The 18,928-nt window shown below is 60.5% G+C and overlaps 2 protein-coding genes across 2 annotated transcripts; one reads left to right on the top strand and one right to left on the bottom strand.

Moving 5' to 3' along the window:
- Positions 1–532: 532 nt before the first annotated feature.
- FBXW5 (F-box and WD repeat domain containing 5) lies at positions 533–13,925 on the bottom strand. The gene is made up of 9 exons (XM_075170177.1): positions 13,693–13,925; positions 13,317–13,530; positions 10,524–10,681; positions 9,703–9,877; positions 8,645–8,793; positions 6,829–7,315; positions 3,871–4,018; positions 3,054–3,266; positions 533–2,561 (listed from the first exon to the last, which is right to left on the bottom strand). Exons 2-9 carry the CDS (start codon positions 13,507–13,509, stop codon positions 2,315–2,317), a joined length of 1,770 nt encoding a protein of 589 aa, XP_075026278.1. The 5' UTR covers positions 13,510–13,530; positions 13,693–13,925; the 3' UTR covers positions 533–2,314.
- Positions 13,926–14,285: 360 nt separating this feature from the next.
- On the top strand, positions 14,286–18,649 carry C8G (complement C8 gamma chain). The gene is made up of 7 exons (XM_075170962.1): positions 14,286–14,569; positions 15,414–15,553; positions 16,581–16,651; positions 16,981–17,088; positions 17,390–17,491; positions 17,802–17,840; positions 18,378–18,649. Exons 1-7 carry the CDS (start codon positions 14,414–14,416, stop codon positions 18,389–18,391), a joined length of 630 nt encoding a protein of 209 aa, XP_075027063.1. The 5' UTR covers positions 14,286–14,413; the 3' UTR covers positions 18,392–18,649.
- The last annotated feature ends 279 nt before the right edge of the window (positions 18,650–18,928 follow it).

Genomic DNA, 18,928 nt, shown 5'->3' with positions numbered 1-18,928 from the left:
CAGGAGCAGCCAGACCCACTTCATACAGGTGCAGCTGCTGCGCAATTCACCAAGGAAGACGGAAAAGGCTGTAAGGGAACATTGGCGCTGCAGCTCAGACTGCTGCAGCACTGGAACTCCTACCAGTACCCCAGGGCCAGCCCCAGTGCCTGCTCCCCGCTTACCTGGGCAGTGTCTGTTAGCACTTGGAAAAACTGGAAGTGAAGGAGGGAACACAGAGAAGCCAGGATGCTCCAGCCCCTGGCCTGTCCTGGAGTCTGCAGCAGAAAGAAGAACTTTCCTAAGGCTGCCATGAACTGCTGCTCCCCTTCCCCAGGGCTGTCCTGTCCTCCCTGAGGGCAAAGAAGATTTGGGCAATTCTCTGCCTCTCTCCTCTGCTCCTGTTGTTTCACAGCTTTCTGCCTGCACTCCACAGCCCAGGGCAGGTAACTCCGAGCTGGTCAGCTGCTTCTGCAGCGCCCCAGCAGATGCAAGCACAGCAGCATGACACTTCTAGAAGAGCACTCAGAAAAACAAACTCACATTGCAGAAATGCTTTAGCAGAATATTTATTCAATGCCATAGTGAAGAGCAAAACGGTACAAACATAAACCCTCAGTGCCTTGCTCACTGCTCCACTGAGCCAAGGGAAAAGAGATTTCACAACCTTGGGGGAGGAGGGAGGAAGGTAGAAGCTGTTCCTTTGCCTTGTGACTAGACAGAGAGCTGGACATGGATCCTGTGTGCACACACACAGAGGACTCCCTTGTTTCTGGAAGTCCTGCGATAACGGAAAACCTGAGTACGGGGGTTTTGGATAAAACCATGGGCACCCGCTGAGGCACAGCAGAAGGAGGGTACAAACCCTCCTGCCAAGGGCTGCAGGAGCTGTTAAAGCCATCAGTGCATATCAAGACAGTATCTGCTGCCTCCATTAAGTCTATTTGCAACCCAAGGCTGTGAGTGGCACAGACAACTGCCCCCAGTGCTCCCAGGGGAGTCCCGAAATGCCTCCCCCAGCCCCTGGCTGGGACGCAGCTCCTTTCCAGATGCAGCCCAGAGCCCAGCTCCCAGGAGCAACTGCAGCTCCTGGGGTCACTGCTGGCCCCAGCCACGTAGGCCAAGTCAAGATTAGGAGCTTAATTTTAGACCCTTACATTTGGATACCTGCTGGAGGGAGAAAAGCTTCAGGGACAGATATAGAGTAAACACCACCGAGTTCGTAATCACTTCACGTGAGCCAGCTCCCCCGTCAGAGGGGTCCCCGCGAGGAGCTGATCACCGAACCCACGGCAAGACAGCCCAGGTGGAAGGAAGCTTATTCAACTGTGACTTCAGGCAGAGGAGGGCTGCGTTCCCCCAGTCTCGTGTGGGTGAATACCTGCAGCCACCTCTGGGTGCCTACGCCTATGCATGGAGAACATACCAAGAGAACCTAAAGTGCCACAACTTGAGTAGCATGGGAGGGAGGTGACCATGAGACCCACCAGCCATCCTCACAGCTGCCCTTTTGGGAAGGGACAGCAGATCCCGTAGAATAAATACGTTACCAATGCCATAGCTTATTTAAGTGCTACTTAGCAGAGGAAGACAGAGGCAAAGCCAGCACCATGTTACCACCAGCCCTCCCCGCTCCGAAGTTTGGGAACTGGCGATATCAACACGTAGTTGCTACAGAAGGCATCGACTGGGCACTGGCTGCGGCCCTGGGGGCCCCACGAGACGCCAGCCAAGCCCCCCCAGCCCTGCCTCCCCCACTGCCCTCCAGTCCCTGCTGCCTCCGGGGCCACGACGCTGTGTGGGAGGAGGCACTCAGCATTACCCAGCAGCCAGGCAAGTTGCCCACGGAGGTTTGGGACAAACAAACATTAATAAAACTACTATATTAAAAGAGTCCTGCAGAAAAGCAGCACAGCACTGTACCGTGGCTTGTGCCAAGTGCTCTGCAGCCGGTAGCTCTCAGCGAGGTCAGCCGTGTCCCAGGCTCACACAGTACAAACGCTGGAGACGTGCCTGAGTCTGTTCTCAGAGCCCAAAGCTCACCCAGAGAGAGCTGTGACCAAGTAGCAGCGTTCGTGAGAAGCTGTGGGGAGCCTACCCTGCAGTGACCAGCTTGGGCTGCTGCCTGCGGGGCCCAGGAACGGGCCCTCGGCTCTTACATTCTGTCTTTGAAGCAGATGCTTCTGCAGAAGCTCCTGCTACCGGGGTCCCTCCTGACTCAGCGGATGGGATTCGTGTGCCCAGAGCTCGTCTCTGTTGTGCAGGGCTCAAAGCTCTGCAAGCTCCAGAGGAGGTGGCTGCAGTGAAGAAGCTGCAGGAGCAGGTGTACCTGGGTTCAGCTTTTCTGGTTCATGAGCCAGGAGAAGAGCAGTTTCCTGGGCCTGGGCTTCCTGGCCTGCTGGATGCGTACCACGCGAGGGGAGCGCCACACCTTGATGGTGGTGTCGTCGCTGGCTGTCAGGAGCAGCTCCTGCTCCACTGGGCTGAACGCCACCGAGTTGACCACGTTGTCGTGCTGCAGTTTGGCCAGGCAGATGTTATAGTGCCGGTCCCAGATGTAGCCATGGCGATCCTCCGCCCCACTGCAGCGGACAAGACACTGGTGAGGACGTCACCCCAGCAGCCCTGATAACCTGCCGCTCCCCACCCCCTTCCTTCCACGCAGAGAGAGGCAGAGGGGGCCCCAGCCTCCACCTGCAGCCCTGTCACCCATGAGCTTCAACCTGGGCAGGCCAGCTCCCTCTGGGATCCAGAGGCGGTTTAAGTGCCCCTTCAACTCGCCTCATAGCCCCTGCCGCCTGCAGCCCCCAAGAAGGGCATTTGCCACCCACTGCCAAAAATGCCACAGCCCAAAATTTCCCCTTTCCTCACTAATTTCACAACAGGACCAGGGCAGAGAGCCTTTATTCAGTCCCTCTGCTCTTTACAAGCCTCCTGCTTCCTGCTCTGCTCACAACACACAGGAGTCTCCAGCGGATGGACCAGCCCTGCCTGCACAAGCCGGCCCGCAGTGACAGCCCCAAGGCCCTCCCGGACGCGGAGGCAGGATCCTGCCCGCCCCCATCGCCACACACCTTGCTACGAAGTCCCTGCTGACATCCAGGAAGATGAAGAAGCACTCCTCGTTGGGCGTGTAGGCCCGATGCGCGCGGAGGGCTCTTTTCACCTCCTTCATTGTCTTCAGGTCGAACACGTGCAGGTCGATCTCCTCGGCGATGGGGGGCGGCTGCATCGGGTCGGAGATGATGCAGTCCCGAGGCCAGGCACGGCTGTTCACGTACAGGTACCTTGGGGAGGGGAGCAGAGGGATTACCCTGCACCTCGCCGCATGCGACGAAGCTCACGAAGCCCCAGCTGTAAATGCGCAATGCAATCAGGCAGAGCGGGGACCAAGCAGTTTTTCTGGTCCTTAGCAAGCTGGCAGCGCAGCTCACTAAAATCCAGGCTGAAACACGGGAACACGTTGCTGAAACACTTCTTGCCATGTTTGGGAAGGAAAGGGCCACCACAGTTGGGAAGGTGGGCCCTAGGGGCTAGGTCAAGTCTCTTTAATCCCATTAAAACCAACTTTAAGGATGGTGGTGTATTGATCTGCCGCGGGAACAAGACACCTTGGTGTGGGCAGCTCCTTCACTCTTACAAGGCTCCTTGCCTGACCCTATCCCTCAGCAGCGCAGAGGGAGGAAAGCATTCCTGCCGAGATCTGGGGAGCTGCTCAGGCGGTAACACGTGCCATCAGCACCGACGTGAAAGAGCAGAGCAGCCTGTGCAGGCACCCTGCTCCACCCACTACAGTCACTTCTTCTCCTGTTCACCCCACAAAGCCCCTGAGCTGCTGTCACCCAGCCCCTGCAGTGCCCGAAGCCAGCACTGCCGCCCCACCACGCTCACCTGTGGTCAGGGGAGAGGCCCATGCCGATGATGTGCCCGTGGATGTCGATGACGTGATCCAGCGAGTCAAAGAACTCATCCGAGCGCCTCTCCTCCCCAAGCACCGGCCCAGCAGTCGTCATCTGATGGGGCAGGATCCTTTTAATCCCTTGGGGAGAGAAAGCAGAATCAGGCGGTTCTGCAGGCTGCTGCCAGCAGACAGTGGGGCTGGTGAAAGTCCCCAGGCTTCCAGAAGGGGCTTCCCTTAGTGCTGCTAAGAAAGGAGAACTGGCTCGCTGGCTGAGGACCAGGACAGGGCTGCTGTCCCTGCCAGGCTCCTTCAAGCTCCCTCAAGTGGTGCTTTTGGCCAGGACGCTGCCCGTAAGTGATGCGCTGGCGCATTCAACCCCAGCCAGGGAGATGCCCAGCGCCCGGCTGGTGCAGCCGCACCTCGCTTGTGTCTGCTGGGTCTTCTCCAGGCTGGATATTGCAGGAAATGGGCCCAGCCCAAGGATTCATTTAGGAGAAAAACCTTTCTGTGACCAGAGTGTCTCCTGGGCCAGCACAGCTTCCTTGTGCTTCAGAGCACGCTGCGGGCTGGGCTTGGCTGTGGCAGGGTTTTCCCCCACCGCTGTCAAGCGTAGGTTGGGGTCAGCCCCAGAAAGCTCCAAGAACAGAGGTTTAAACCCAAACTGGGCTCAAGTGCCTTACAGCTTTTGAACTTCCTAAGGGAGACACGTGCTCTGGGTCAAGCCCTGTCCCTTTCCAGCTCTAGACAGAGGTCCAAAACACAAAACATCCACAACAGCTTCCTGGAGGACTCCTGAGCCTCAGCAGCTCTTGGGCACGCAGGGGCTTAATCCTCAGCGGGTCCAAGGGGAGCCAAAGACAGCCCGTCCCATCACCCCTCTGAGCGAATCGCTGCCGAACACCCTTGATTTTAGCCCTCTCTCACAGACCAACACGGTAGGGGTGACGCCACACTGCACCTCAAGTCCAAGACCCTTCACAACATCACTGCATCTGAACCTGGGCAGCTCAGGACCTTCACTCTTCTACCGAACTGGCATTGCTCGCCAGCATCTTCATCCTCATTTCCACACCACTACACTCCCAGTTCCAAACTCAGCTACATGGCCCCTGCACGCACAAGCCAGCGGAACAGGCGGCTTTGCCCACGACTCAAGCCTGCCACCAGCACAAGGGAGACAGGAGCTCAAAGGAAACTCCTGCAGCCGTGCTTGCGTGCCGCAGATCAGGCAAGATAGTGCCGATGCCCAGCAGCCGGGAGCGCGGCTCCCACCAGCAGCTCCAGCCCAGCAGCTTGGCGAGAGACGAGCACAACAGTGAGCTCTTTCAAGTACCGGTTCCTTGGGGGCAGGCAGCAGATGCACAAAGGCTGGTTCGACACACAAACCGATGGGCAAGCATAACATTTTGCAGTGACTCATGGCTGGGAGAGGAGCCGAGCCAGGGTTCATCCCTCCGAACAGCCAGTCTGTGCCGCGGGCGCTGGCTGCCGGCCAGGGAGTCACTGGAGTTCAAAGGCACCCACGGCCCTGGGAGGCTGCGCTGGAAGTCGGCGGAGTCCAAAGGCAGGCGCTGCCTCTGCGCCACGCTTTGCCTTTGCTCGCTGCGGGCCCCAGCCTGCGAGGCAGCGTTTGCTCAGCCCAGCGGATCAAGAGACAGCGCTGCTTACAGGGCTGAGTCCGGGCAGACCACCCGCCACGCGTCCGGAGGCGGGCCAGGGTCCACCACGTCTGCCTGCAGACCCGGCCACGGACAGCAGCACAGAGCAGAGCTACGCTCAGTCCAGGCCGCCTTCCTACCTTAGGTGGGCAAAGACCAAGTGACTCCCCTCCAAGTTGCCTACAGCTTTGGAAACTGCCTTTCCCTGCCTTATTGGGCTGTACTGGTGCAGGACCAAGTAGCAGGAAAGCGAGGCTGTAATTGTGCAAGCAGCAAAAGGAACTGAAACTGGCTGGCTTTACAGAAGTCTTCTTGCCTGGAAGCAGCTCTCCTTCCCTCCCCGCATTTCTACTGATCTGTCTGGTCCTTTCCACTGAACTTCTCTGCTAGCTTTAGGGGCTTTTGAAGCAGCAGCCAGACTACCCGCTTCTGCTCATCACTGCACTGATTTCCTATAAATTCAGACTCTGCTAATCCCAGTGCCTCAACAAGAGAGCCCCGGATGAGCAAGGGAAGTCCTAATCCAGAAAAGGTCATGGGCAGCACCCTTGCCTGGCTTGTGCTGCACTACAGCCCCTTGTACCCCACTGAGCAAGGAGGCTGAGTGCCAGTAAGCTGCCTGGGACCAGCTTGCCATGGAAGCACCCGCTGGGGCAGCTAATAACCCACCACGAAGCCTCTTCAGTACCAAAACAGAGGTGCCCAAGTGTCTCGCTGAGGCTGAAAGGCCTGGTGATACAGGCTGATCACACACCGGGCAGTGGGGGAGGCAGGCGAGGCTCAGGGGCAGGCAGGGCTCTGTCTCCCTGAGCTGAGGAGCACCGTGCAAGCAACACATACGTGAACTCCAAGCTGCTCAAACTAGTCTTGCCCTGATGCCCTCTCCACCCCCAGAAGACAACAGGACTGAGGCCCTTCCACACGCTCCTATCAGGGCAATCGCTGCCCTTGACATCCACCCGCTTGTGGGCAACTCATGGCTGATGTCCTTAAGTCAGGAGTTCCTTCTTGATCTTCCGTTCAGCCCTCGCCACCACTTTCTTGTTTGGCCTGGTAGGAACAAAACAACCCTCAGGCAAGTGCGTGCAGGGTGGAACCCCCTTCACTGACCAGGGCATCTCAAAAGCCTCCCATATCAAGAATCCAGCAGCCTGAGCAAAACTGCAACTCACTCACCACAAACCGGCAGCAAATAAAACAGGTCCCTTCCAGATTCAAATTCAGAGCGTACAGCGGCAGCCCGCAGCCCCAGGGAGGCTGGTGTGCCCTGGACTCAGACCACAGCCTTACCTATCTGGTGCGGGGAGTAGGTGAGGCATCCTGTGGTGAAGATTAAGTATTTTGTCTTGCTGTTGCTGTCCGTGGAGAGCAGGTTCAGCTCAGGCGGTTTAGTTCTGTTGCGTACAAACAGCTCAGCCACCTTCGTCTCCAACTCCGTCTCGGTCATGGCAGGCCTCACGCGGCCCTCCATGATATCATCAAAGAGCTGCTGCAGCCCGTCCTCCGCTCTCACACCCCCGTCATCCGGCAATTCCTGTACTGCTGGCTCCGGAGTCTGCTTGGGCTTGGCCTCCTCTTCCTCGCTGTCACTGCCAAGATCAAAGACTGGGCAGGTGGAGGTGGAGGAAGCAGCTAGCTGCTCCTCGTAGTCCAGGAGCAGGTCTGGGGAATCATACCGGCTGCAGTCAGCCACCATCACGGTCCGGATAGTGCTGGCATTCAGGTTCTGGATTTTGAACAGTCTCTTTACTACATTCACATTTTCAGACTCTATGCCCTGCAAGCAGAAGGGAGAAGTAAGCAAGAACCGTCTTACCTCACTCCCACAGCTCAAACCAAGAGCCACCTGCCCAGACCTTGAGCCCCACAGCAGACACCAGCCACGCAGCGACCTCCTCACGCTGCCACATGGAACACTGACCATCAGGACTGGCCCAGGGGTCTGGCCAGCTTTGCTGCACTCCTTCCTATCTTGGAGGTGGGCACCCTGAGACAAAAAGCTCCTGCGGGCAGATGACTGCAGAGCTGGAAACACAGAGGCCGGGCAGCCTTGCCACCACCCCCCGGCCTGAGGTCATTAGCTGGCGCTGCTCGGCGCTTTACAAGAATTTCAGGAACAGGCCTCTCCCCCTGGCCCACAAGCAGCAGAAGCAGAGGACCTCCATGTTCCTGAAGTCTGCCTGTACCCCTCAGCAGGACCAGCCTGGTTATCTGCTCCCAGACACAAGCAGCAGGTCTCTTCCTGCCTAACTGCTCTGGCAGTCTGCGGCCGCGCTTCAACATCCCCGTCAAAGCGGGCAAGGTCCTTCCTCGCCTCTTGGAGATGGAAGAGTTAAGGCTGTAGTGTCAGCGCAGCGCAGAGATGTGGTTACGAGAAGGGTCTCTGCTACAAGAGGATTTCACCTGGGGCCAGCATCAATCGTTCATGTTAAAAAACACAAGAACGCCAGGATGTGCAGCTGTGACGCTGAGACAGAGGCAAAACATGGAAGAGGAACACGTCGAAGCAGTACAAGTGCCGGAGAGTGAACAAGCAGCAAACAAGCAGTCTAAGGCCAGCACACCCTGATCTCCAGGTCTCACCACAGCATCGGAGGCAGCACGTGGCCCACGGAAATGCCAGCAAGGACAGGCAGGGCCGAGCTCAGCCTCGCAGCTGCCTCCGGCTCCCAGGAACAACGCACTGAGCTGCCAAGTGGGAGATCGGCCACTGCTCAGACACATGCCAGACTACAGCCATCCCGTGCCCAGCTTCATACCATCACGGACCTCAGCAACCCTGCTGCGGTTCAACCACTCTCCTGTTGAGCAACGCACGCTCTAGGGCACGGCAGTCAAGTCCTCATTCCAATTAATGGGAGAAGAGCTAATGGAAGCTGAGGGTAGAGTTGGAATACGGCAATGGCTGCCACAACACTAGTGTGGAGAAACCTTACGCAAGGGTTGCCTCAAGCTCAAGATCCTGAGGGCCAGTCAGAGGAGACAAACAGGGAGGACAGGAGGACTGGGCCATTATTGCCCACTCACACCTCCTCCGCAGCTTTTCCTCCCCCAGGAGCCAGCAGGAAGCTACACTGCCTGTGGAGCTGGAACAAAGGCACCTCACCTGGAAAGCGTTGTTCAGCCACAGCACAGAACAGGAGGTTATACGCCCAATCCGATGCAGATTGCCAGATATCAAGTTGGTTTCATTCAGCCAGCAGCCAAACACATCATAGGGTTTATTCCTCACCCTGGAAAGCAGCGTGAAGTTCTCTGGAAGGGAGGAGAAACACGAACGTGAGGTGATGGCTCCCAGCAAGGGCTCGGGAGAAACCATGGCAGAATACATGGGGAAACGGACTCAAGTCTCCGCAGGAGAGACACTGATGCAGCACCTCCACTGCAAGCTGAGCGGACGCTGCCCAACCACCGTCCAGCTTCCAGTCACTGCTATGGAGATAGATTACTTCTCTCTTCTACAGAGATGTGTGGGGAGAGCATGCACAAGGGAAACCAAAATAAAAGGGCAGCCAGATGGAGCCAGACCAGAGAGCAATCTAACCTCACAGCCTTTCTCCGAGCGTGGCCCAAAGCAGATACCCCAAGGACAAGAACAAGTCAAACACATACAGAACTTCTTCACTCCCACCCCTGGGGCTCAGGGCCTTTCTGAGCAAGACAGCTGTGCGTTTAGCAGCACTCCTCGATTTTTGGCACAGTGGGACTGTAGCACTGAGATAGCAAGAGATAATGCAGTTGGGATTAGCGAGTTTCACAGAGCTGCGGCAGAAGAGGTGAAACAGACCCAGATGAATGCCCCTCAGAAAGCCACGCGAGACCTTAGGGTGGGACTAGCAGCACCCGAGTCAGAAATGGTGGCTTCAGGACAACAGGTAACATGGATAACTCTTGCCTTGCCCAGACTGTCACTTAGAACGGAAGTTAAACGAGAATAAATATATGCCACACTGCCTTTAGGCGATGCCATGGTGACCGGAGCAGAGTTAAGGCTACCCGGAAGGTTTACCCTATGAAACCGCGATTGGGACCCCTTTGCACAGATGGTGGAAGGCAGGACAAGCAGAGGTCAAGGCCACTGCACACCTGAAGAGGAAGGGAACCCCAGCACCCACCATTTCACACCTCCCAGGAAGCCCCAGTGAAGGCAAGGCTGGTATTTACCCATGCTGATTACGGCAATCTCTCCTGACGAGGAGTTGTGAGGCCCCACAAAGACACCTGACACCAGAAGGAGGGAGTCATCGGAGTTGAACTGGGAGAACTGTGTGTAGCTCCAGTTGTATGGTCTCATGTTGGAGCTGTGCTGCAGGGAGATGTCCAACTCATTGCTCCAGATCTATAGACAGATGGACAAACAGTCAGGAAGCTGTTGAGACGCCTGAGAGCGGTTCCACTTTATCTGTTCTGCCAGCACTCACCAGGACAAGAAAAAAAAATAATATCGAAGACCCTATTTAACTGCCTCCCAGTCCCGATTCCCCCGTCAATTCCTCTGACAGAAAGTGGCCAACAGCTTCGGAGAGCGGCCAAATGCAGGACTGGTTCCCCATCAGCCAGTGGAGAAGGTGTTCAGGCAGCGAATCGTACTGTCACAGCTGGACTTTTCAGCATGTTCAGAGAGATTTCTCCCAAGACAACCACTCATGCAAGACAACTTCTGCAGTGGATCATTATCTCCACAGTCTTTGTTAGACCCACAGCACAACGGGACTCATTTGCACCTAGAAAGCAGCCAGAGACAGGAAGGCACCTCGGCCACCTTCACGCAGGCTGGACCTGGAATCCGCAGCCCTCAGAGCTAAATTTGCAAGAGTCATTAGTTCTGCGGCTTTGAGAACAACTCAGCATCTGCTGGAACCAGCCTAAGTCCAGGGACACCTGGTCAAACCTCTCCTCTCCACAGACTTCCTAAAGGCTGCGCTCGCAGCTAAGCCCCACTAAATCAAAGCTGGAAGGGTTGCGCGGGGAGGCTGCCACTTTACCTTGACAGTACAGTCTTTGGAGCACGACGCAAACAAACAACCAGAGTGGGAGAAGCTGAGGTGCAAAACCTGGTCATTGTGCTCCTTCAGGGCCTGCACCTCCACGCACGGGATTGTGTCGTAGAGCCTCTGGAACTCGTCATACCAGGAGACGGCAGCTGTAACACACGAGCAGGGACATGGGACAGGAATGTAAGTGGAGGGAAGTGACAGACCTGAACTAAACATGGCAGCCGCAGAATCAGTCTAATAAAGCGCAATCTTGACTGCTGCTAGCAATGCCAGGAGCTCTGCTGGGGCCACCATCCCTACAGCTTCAGCCGAGTTAGCAGGGCTTAACATTTTTCTCAGTAGCTTCCCCACTCCCCCACACAAAAAATCTTTTCTTCCAGTAAACACAAACTCCGCACCGTACCACTACTTTCTAAACGAGTACAGCCACTGCAAGAAACATCCAGGGCATAGCTGTTAGCTATCTAACAAAAGCCTTGCTCAGGACAAAACAGCCGTCAGAACTGCAGACGCGCTCCAGCACAATGCAAACAAATCTATCATGTGATGAGAGGGAAGCTGCTCCTCAGGGTACCGGGCTCTGCTCTGATTATCTTTATCTTGTCTAACACAGAATTAAGAAGGTTCCAGAAAGGGTATGAGACCAAGAAAAAAACATCTCCGTGAGATAAGAGAGTAGGAAAAACAAGAGAGAACGGGAGCTGGACGCAGCGTGCCAGGACAGAAGAGGAGCCCTGCAGAAGAGTCTGGAGCACACTTGCAGAAGTCGCACTAATGGCCAATAAAGAGACAAATAAAGAGGATTTTTAATGAAGTGTCCAGTAAGGCAGCCTACAGACTTCTTGCAGCAGCGAATCCCGAGGAAGCAAAGAGGATTAGACATGTATATGGATAAGGGCCAATTTCCCTAGTTACACTGAGCAGGACTGAAGTTTTTTTTGGAACTCGCTGCAGCCCAGGAGGCACCTGCTCCTGCAGGCAGGGAGCAGCTTGCTGCCAGGACATCCCACCATTCCTCACTAGGCAGGGGGCTTCATCCCCCTCTGAAGCTCCCTGTTCCCACCCATCTGGCTGGAAAACAGTCTGGACAGATCCCATCTGGCCAAGCAACGCCAACATTTCCTCTTACAAGACCCACTGGATACCATTCCCCAAACGACAGAGCTGCCCAGGGCAGGCAGGCTGGCAGACTCCTGCTTCAGCCCCTTGCTGGGCCTGCCAGCCACCCTCTGCCCCCGCGGCCTCGTGGAGCTGCCTCACAGCTCCAGAAGCGCAGCCCGGGAGGTGCCTGAATACGTCACTGAGTTACACTGACTGCTCAATCCCTATCAGTGCTAAAGAACAGGGCTGGCAGCTTACTAACTAACCGCAGGAGGCTGGAAGCGAACGACCCTCGTCAAAGAGCCTCAGGTAAAGGTAACGTCCTCAACCCCATGGAGCTCCCAGGGTCTGCGCAAGTGAAATCACGCAGCCTGAGTCCACATCTCATCTCTTCTCAGAGCCCTTTTGCACTGGTGTTGCCCACTGCAGGGAGACAGGCTCCCACTGCTTGATCCTTGGAGTTTCTTCCCATCCTTCTGTAGCAACTGCAACTCAAGATCAAGAAGCCAGTTCCCTCCACGGCGGCCACTGCTGGGAGCACCATGCACATCCTCAGGGCAGAGGATGGAGCACAGCCCTCCCAGCACGCTGCAGCACGCTCGGAACAGGCTTTTCGGACTCCAAGAGAGACCCACCTTGGCAGCAAAGGCTCCTGTCAGCAGGTCCCCAAGGCCTCTGTCAGCTGGTGCGACAGCATTGGGTTACCCTTCCAGACCACACCAAACTTCTTCCAGCACCTGATACTCAGCAGGGAACAGACCCGTGATCGTACGACTGCCGCCACCAAGACTGCCGACAGCTCTAGCCAGGGAAGGCCCTGCCAGGCTCAGTCGATGCTGACTGTTAATGGGTCATTTTCCTACTGCAAGCCGAGGCCAAGATCAAGTCCGACCTGCCCTCACAAAGTGGGTCAGCTACTGCCTTCGCATTTGCCCACCGTACAATTGAATTGCCGCACACCCACCTCCCTCTCCAGACAGCAGGCACACGTGTTCTCCCTCCACAGCCAGGCTGCAGCTGCTGCCTACGTCTTATGGAAATAGTTTGATCAGCTAATGTGTACTTGCAGCTCTTCCTAGTTCAGATGAGAAAGGGAGAGAGCCTGAAGCAGAGGCTTGCTGTGAGGTCCTGATCAGGAAAAGCCAGCAGTGGTTATCATGGAATCCTACTGGGCTGTGATGTAGCAGCGCACAGTGACTCACTGCGTCTCCGCGGGATCTCCCTCGGCAGCAGCAGCACCCAGACAAGCTCTGCAGTAGCTACCAGAGAGCACCTGCCTAGAGCGAGCTCAGAAACCACCTTTCTGTGAAAGAAAGGGAAAGTCGAAGCATTTTCAACTATTCAATGCCCCTTTCTGAGGGGTTCGGGCAGTTCCAGAGCCCTTCACATGCACATCACCACCTAAACCTGTAGACTGCTAACGTGACACAGTTTAGGGGCTCCATCACCCTCGACGCCAGAGGGTTGAGCAGCAGAGGGGAAGAGGATTTTCCCTTCTGGGCTCACCGCTGGGAGGTTTTGGGTGCCATTACCCGGGGAACAGCCTCCCAGGGCCGCCGCAGGCCTCAGGGCTGAGCAGCCCCCCGGCCCGGCACGACTGCTGTGCCTGCTCGGCAGGTTCGGGAAGGCAGCCGGCCCTACGGGCAGCCACGCCAGCCCCTTCCCCCCGCGCCAGCGCACCTGGGTGCCGGGGCACCTCCCGGGAGATGCGGTAGTAGCGGTAGAAGAGCTCCTTCCACAGGAACTCGTCGCGGGCCACGGCGTGCCACTGCTGGCACACCAGCCCCACCGAGAGCACGTCTACGTGGTCCAGGTAGAGGAAGATCTCGTAGAGGACGCTGTCGGGGAGGAGGGGGCCGCCGCCCGCGTCCATCGTGTCATTCTGCCGCCGCGCCTGGAAGCAAACGGGGGTGAGGCCCGGCCCGGCCGCCCGCACCGAGGGCCCCGCGCCCGCCCCGGGGGGCCCGGGCCCGCACCCGCCCCGGCGGGGCCGCGGCACTACCGGCACCACCGGCCCCACGCCCGCCCGCCGCCCCGGGCCGCCCCCGCCCGGCACCTCGGCGGCTCCGGCGGCTCCGCTGCCCCCGCCTCCCTCGCGCAGCGCTTCCGGCCTCCCCGCCCCGCGCTTCCGCTCCGGCTTTCACGGGCCACTCTGGCCGCCCCTCTCGGTGGTTTTTTCCCCCCCTTCCAATCACCGCGCTGCTTTCTGCCGCAGGCCGGAGAGCTCGAGCCCAGAGCTCCCCACAGCGCGCTAGGCACAGCTAGCCGAGCGCGGCACGCTCGCTCACGATCGCCCCTACAGCGGCCGCTCTGCCCCGCCTCGCCCCGCCCGGCCTGATCAGACCACGCCCCGCCCGAACAGGCTCCGCCCCACCGAGTAGACCCCGCCTCACCGAGTAGACCCCGCCCCAACCGAACAGGCCCCGCCCTCCCGAGCAGGCCCCGCCCTCCCGAGCAGGCCCCGCCCTCCCGAGCAGGCCCCGCCCCGCCACCCACGGGTCGGGGCCGCCCGGGACCCTCGCGCCTGTGGCGGGGCCTATCCCCCCCGCCCGGGATCGGGCCCCGCCGCACCCCCGGCCCTGCCCGGCCCAGCTCAGGGGGACCCCCCAGCCCCCGGCCTGCCTCGGCCTTGACCCCGGCCCTCCGGCCTGCCCCGGCCTGCAGCGCCCGCAGGCCCCTGCCTGGCGCGGCTCCAGCCAGCCCCAGTGCCCGCCTGACCCCGCCGCCCTCCCGCCCCCGGCGCTTCCCGGCAGAGCGGGCCCCGCCGGAGCGGCACCATGGTGGCCCTGGGCACCCTCCTGCTCCTCGGCCTGCTCCTCACGGCCCCGCCGGCGCTGGGGCAGGGGCAGGGGCCGGCGCGGCGGCGGCGGCCGCCCCCTCCCCAGAGCCCTCTGGAGAAGGTGGCGGCTCAGGAGGAGCTCAGCCTCCCCCAGGTGAGGGCCCGGGGCCGGGCGGGGCTGGGGCACCCGTCCGTCCCCTGCACCGGGGCAGGGTCACAGGGAGGCGGCGGGGGCGGCAGCCCATCCCCCTGTGTGTGGCCCGCCAGGTCTGACCCCGCAGCGCGCCCCGGCCCGCAGCGTGCCCCCCTCCAGACCTGCCCTTCAGCCCGTCCCCCAGCGCCCCCCGGCGCGCCCCCCCACCAGCTCGGCCCCGAAGCACTGCCCGCAGGGCTGCCCGTGAGGCAGGCGCAGGGGCCGAAGCCTCGCCAGGGAGCCACGTCCCGGCCGCCTGCCCTCCAGCCGGACCCCCGGCTCCCGCAGCCACCTCCATCCTCAGCCTCGGGGCCGGTGCAGCCGCTCCCGGGACTGGGTTGGGCGCTCGCTTCCCCCCACGGCGCTGGGCACAGCCTCCAGCTGGGGCTCGGGCTGAGCTCGAGGCCCTGCTGGGGCGTCCAGGCCGGGGCCGCAGGGTCTGGGCAGGGGAGCGGAGTGCTTGCCCACCACACGCCCGGGGCTGCACTGGGGTGCTCACAGCCTCCCTGGCAGTATGAGGCGTGGGGGGATGCCTCGGACACCCCGTCCCCGCAGCCCCCCTGCTCCAGCCTGTCCCCATGCCAGGCTCCTGTCTGTCCCGCTCTGTCCCACCCGCCGGCTCCCGGGTGGAGCAGTCATGCCCCATGGGCACGCCAAGGGGCCAGGCTGTGGGCAGAGGTGGAGACAACATGGAATAAGGGTGCTCGGGGTGGTGGGTGCTCAGGGCAGCAGGGTGGTGGCACCCCGGGGTGGTGGCACCCCAGTGTGGTGACCTGGCAGATGGTGCCACCCCTGTGCCATGCAGCTCGCAGGGAGGTGGTTCCTGGTCGGCATGGCCTCCCGCTGCAGCTACCTGGCGGAGCACAGCCACCGGCTGGAGGCCACGGTGGTGACGGTGACTGACCTGGTCGGACAGAGCCTGGCCATCAGCACCTTCAGGAAGCTGTGAGTGACGCCGGCCACTGAGGTCACAGGAAGGGACAGGGACGCTGCAGGCAGGTCGGAGCAGGGCCGGTGCCCTGGGATGGGGACGGGGGATGCTGGGTGGGACAGGGATGCTGCAGGCAAGTCAGAGCAGAGCCAGTGCTCTGGGATGAGGTCGGGGGACGCTGGTGTGACAGGGACGCTGGTGTGACAGGGGCGCTGCAGGCAGGTCAGAGCAGAGCCGGTGCTCTGGGATGAGGACGGGGGACGCTGGTGTGACAGGGACGCTGCAGGCAGGTCAGAGCAGAGCCAGTGCTCTGGGATGAGGACGGGGGACGCTGGTGTGACAGGGACGCTGCAGGCAGGTCAGAGCAGAGCCAGTGCTCTGGGATGAGGACGGGGGACGCTGGTGTGACAGGGATGCTGGTGTGACAGGGACGCTGCAGGCAGGTCAGAGCAGAGCCAGTGCCACAGCCACGGGCTCCAAGGAGAGAGCTGCCCCGGAGCAAAGTGTGGGCGGCATCTCCTTTGGGATGTTTTGTGGTAGAAGCCCTGGCCACGGCAGAGCTGGTACCCTGCCATCCACGTGGCCACCAGCCCGGGGTGGAGTGGGGCTGCCCAGGCTGGGCAGGGTGGGGGGCAGCCAGGCTGGGGAAACCAAGGCACTGATCAGGCACATGGTGGCTCCACGGCCGCCCAGCCAGGGACTGGCTCTTGGGGCCACCCCAGCAGCAGCATGGCTGAGGAGAGGGGTCTTCAGCGCATCCGTGGGCGGTTTGCCTGGGCCCTGGGGGGTCTGAGGGGCTGAGCCAGGCTCAGAGCTGCAGGGAGGGGGCAGGGACCCCTTGGGCTCAGCAGGTTTTCAGGCTCTGCGTCTCTCCCTGTGTCTCCACGGGGCTCTGGGACATCCCTTCTCCCCTCCTTTCTGGGGAGAAAACAAAGTCCCAAGAAAGCAGGTCCTGTGCGTGCCCTGGCAAGCGGGGCGGACAGGGACCTGGGCTACATCCTCCCCAGCCTGTGCTGACAACCTCCTCCTCTCCCCATACAGGGACGGGATGTGCTGGGAAATCAGGCAGCGCTACCTCCCTGCCCAGGCCCACGGACGCTTCCTCCTGAAGGGTGAGGGAGGCCGGGCTGCGGTGGCAGGGGGGCTGCAGGGACCAGGGAACTGGAGCCCCTCACTCCTGCTCTCGGCAAAGTACCAGTGTCCTCCCTCTCGGTATCCCACCTCTGGGGTCTCAAAGTGCCCCAGTGCCGGATGCCATCACAGGCAGTGCTGCGGACTGGTGCCCGCTGGAGGGGAACGGCACCCTGTGGGGCTGCACCCACTCTGGCCCTGGTTTTCACCCCCTGTACACCCCACTCTTGGCAAAACGAGGCCCCTGGACAGTGCTGGTGCTAACCAGGGTTAACCGGGACTAACCGGGGCTGCCCTCTGTCTTTCCCAGGCCGTGGCTATGGCAGCAAGGTGGATGTGGTGGTGGGCGAGACGGACCACAGCAGCTATGCCATCCTCTATTACCAGAAGGGACGGAGCATCTCCGTCAAGCTCTACGGTGGGTCGGTGCTCCGGGGCTTGTGGCAGAGGAAGGACAGGGGCGGCAGAGGGGTGGGAAACCCATGCTGGGTTCAGGGGATGCCCGCCGGTGCCCTGGTGGACCCAGAGGCAGAGATGGGGTCTCCCTGAGGGTCCTCGTCCCCGGATGGAGAGTTTTGTCCCCAAACGCCACAGGGAGGGGAGCTGGTAACCAGCTTCTCTGAGCTGAAAGACCCCTTGCCCCTGGGCTTTGCTGCGGGGACACGGGGGGCTTTGGGGCAGAGCTCAAGGTCGCTGACAGTGTCTCCCTCCCCACGCAGGACGGACCAGCCAGGTCAGCGATGCTGTCGTGGACAAGTTTGAGCAACGTGTCAGGGCTGTGGGCCTGAGCGAAGACGTGACCTACTACTTCCCCACATACGGTGGGTGGGACACGGTCCCCTGGGAGCAGGGGGCACCTGCGGCGAGGGCTGTGCCCAGGAGGGGCCTGGCAGTGGGGGCTGGGGTCTGTTCCCTCCTGCATGGGGAGGGGGAGGCACATCCACATGGGTTTGAGCCGCTTGTGGCCTCCTGTCACCCACATGTGGGGTCTGGCCCCATGCTGCGGCCACCCCAGGGACAAGGATGCAAGGTGCAAGGCCTGGGCTGTGCCCCACAGTGTCCCTGGGGTGGAGAGCCGGGGGGTCCTGGGTGCCCGGGCAGGGTGACTGCCCTGGGCTCTCTCTCTTGCAGGGTTTTGTGACTCTGCGGACGAGTTTCACATCCTCGACGGTGAGTTGCGGATCCCGGGCGATGCACTGGGTCTCCCCATGTGCCAGGCTTGGCCCCACATTGGGCACCACATGGGTTCTCCCTGCCCTGGCTGTGGGCTGGGCACGCTGGGCCGGACACACTCTGCATCGCAGCCATGTGGTCCTGCCCCAGGAGCACAGGGGGGCTGGTCTGGCATGGGGGGTCCATGCCAGACCATCCCCCAGGACAGGGTCTCTCCGTGCCCTTGGGTGGGGTGAGGAGGTGGCAGACCATCACCCAGGATGGGCATCAGATGCACCCTGACAAAGCAAAGCCCCGTTTGCCCCCACATAGATCAGGCTGGGCTTTGTGGCGTCTATATTGGTGTTTCCTGGGGTGGGAGCTGGTCTGGGATGGGGTATCCTGGGACAGGGACACCCCAGGGTGGGAGCTGGGGTCCCTGGGGACAGCTCCATCACTTGTTGTTGGTGCTTGGGGAGGCAGAGGTGGGTCTCCAGCCCTGACACTGGGCTCTGACATCTCCCCAGCCCCTCAGCACTTCTCTTTCCCTTCCAGAAATGAAGCCGTAGGTGCAGGTGGCGTTGCCAGGAGGTCCCCAGAGCTCAGCCCTCGCCTCATCCAGCCCCCCACAGCCACACAGGACCGAGCCGGGGTTTGGTGAGACCCTGCTGCAGCTCCACAGCCCTGGAGCCAGCCCCGGGGCTCCCTGGCTCCTCCAGCTGCACTGTCCTTGTCCTGTCCCCCCGCAGCTTTGTGTCACCCCTCTGCTCTGCGCCCCGGTGCCCTGCAGCAGCCAGCGACACCCCAATAAACTCCTCAGAGAAGGGTCTGTGTCCAGGCAAGTCACCCCTCGCTCTGCCCCAGCAAGGCCAGCGCTGCCTCTACCCCTGGACTGCTGGTGCCCTGGCACTGTGCTCCTGGCCTGGGGGGTGCTGGGAGGGTGCTGGGGGGCCGTGCAGCCCCCTCCACGCAGCCCCGTTGTCCTCTCCCCAACCATGGGACACCAAGGCAGGAGTCGTGGCAGTCCCCAGTTTACTCTCAGGTGCTGTAGTGCACGTGAGTCTGGCTGGCGGGTGAGAGAAAGCCCCGAGTGCCCAGCACAGTGT

This window comes from Calonectris borealis, chromosome 21, assembly GCF_964195595.1.
Source record: "Calonectris borealis chromosome 21, bCalBor7.hap1.2, whole genome shotgun sequence".
Classification (NCBI taxonomy): Eukaryota; Metazoa; Chordata; class Aves; order Procellariiformes; family Procellariidae; genus Calonectris; species Calonectris borealis.
This window is presented reverse-complemented; position numbering and strand designations above follow the sequence as displayed.

Coding starts and splice junctions, on each gene's coding strand:
- FBXW5 (XM_075170177.1), bottom strand. CDS start 13,509: ATGGACGCGGGCGGCGGCCCCCTCCTCCCCGACAGCGTCCTCTACGAG. Junction 9,878..10,523: donor CCAAAGACTGTACTGTCAAG/GTAAAGTGGCAG, acceptor ATCTGTCTATAG/ATCTGGAGCAATGAGTTGGA. Junction 7,316..8,644: donor GGCTGAACAACGCTTTCCAG/GTGAGGTGCCTT, acceptor TTCTGCTTGCAG/GGCATAGAGTCTGAAAATGT.
- C8G (XM_075170962.1), top strand. CDS start 14,414: ATGGTGGCCCTGGGCACCCTCCTGCTCCTCGGCCTGCTCCTCACGGCC. Junction 15,554..16,580: donor ATCAGCACCTTCAGGAAGCT/GTGAGTGACGCC, acceptor CTCCCCATACAG/GGACGGGATGTGCTGGGAAA. Junction 16,652..16,980: donor CGGACGCTTCCTCCTGAAGG/GTGAGGGAGGCC, acceptor TGTCTTTCCCAG/GCCGTGGCTATGGCAGCAAG.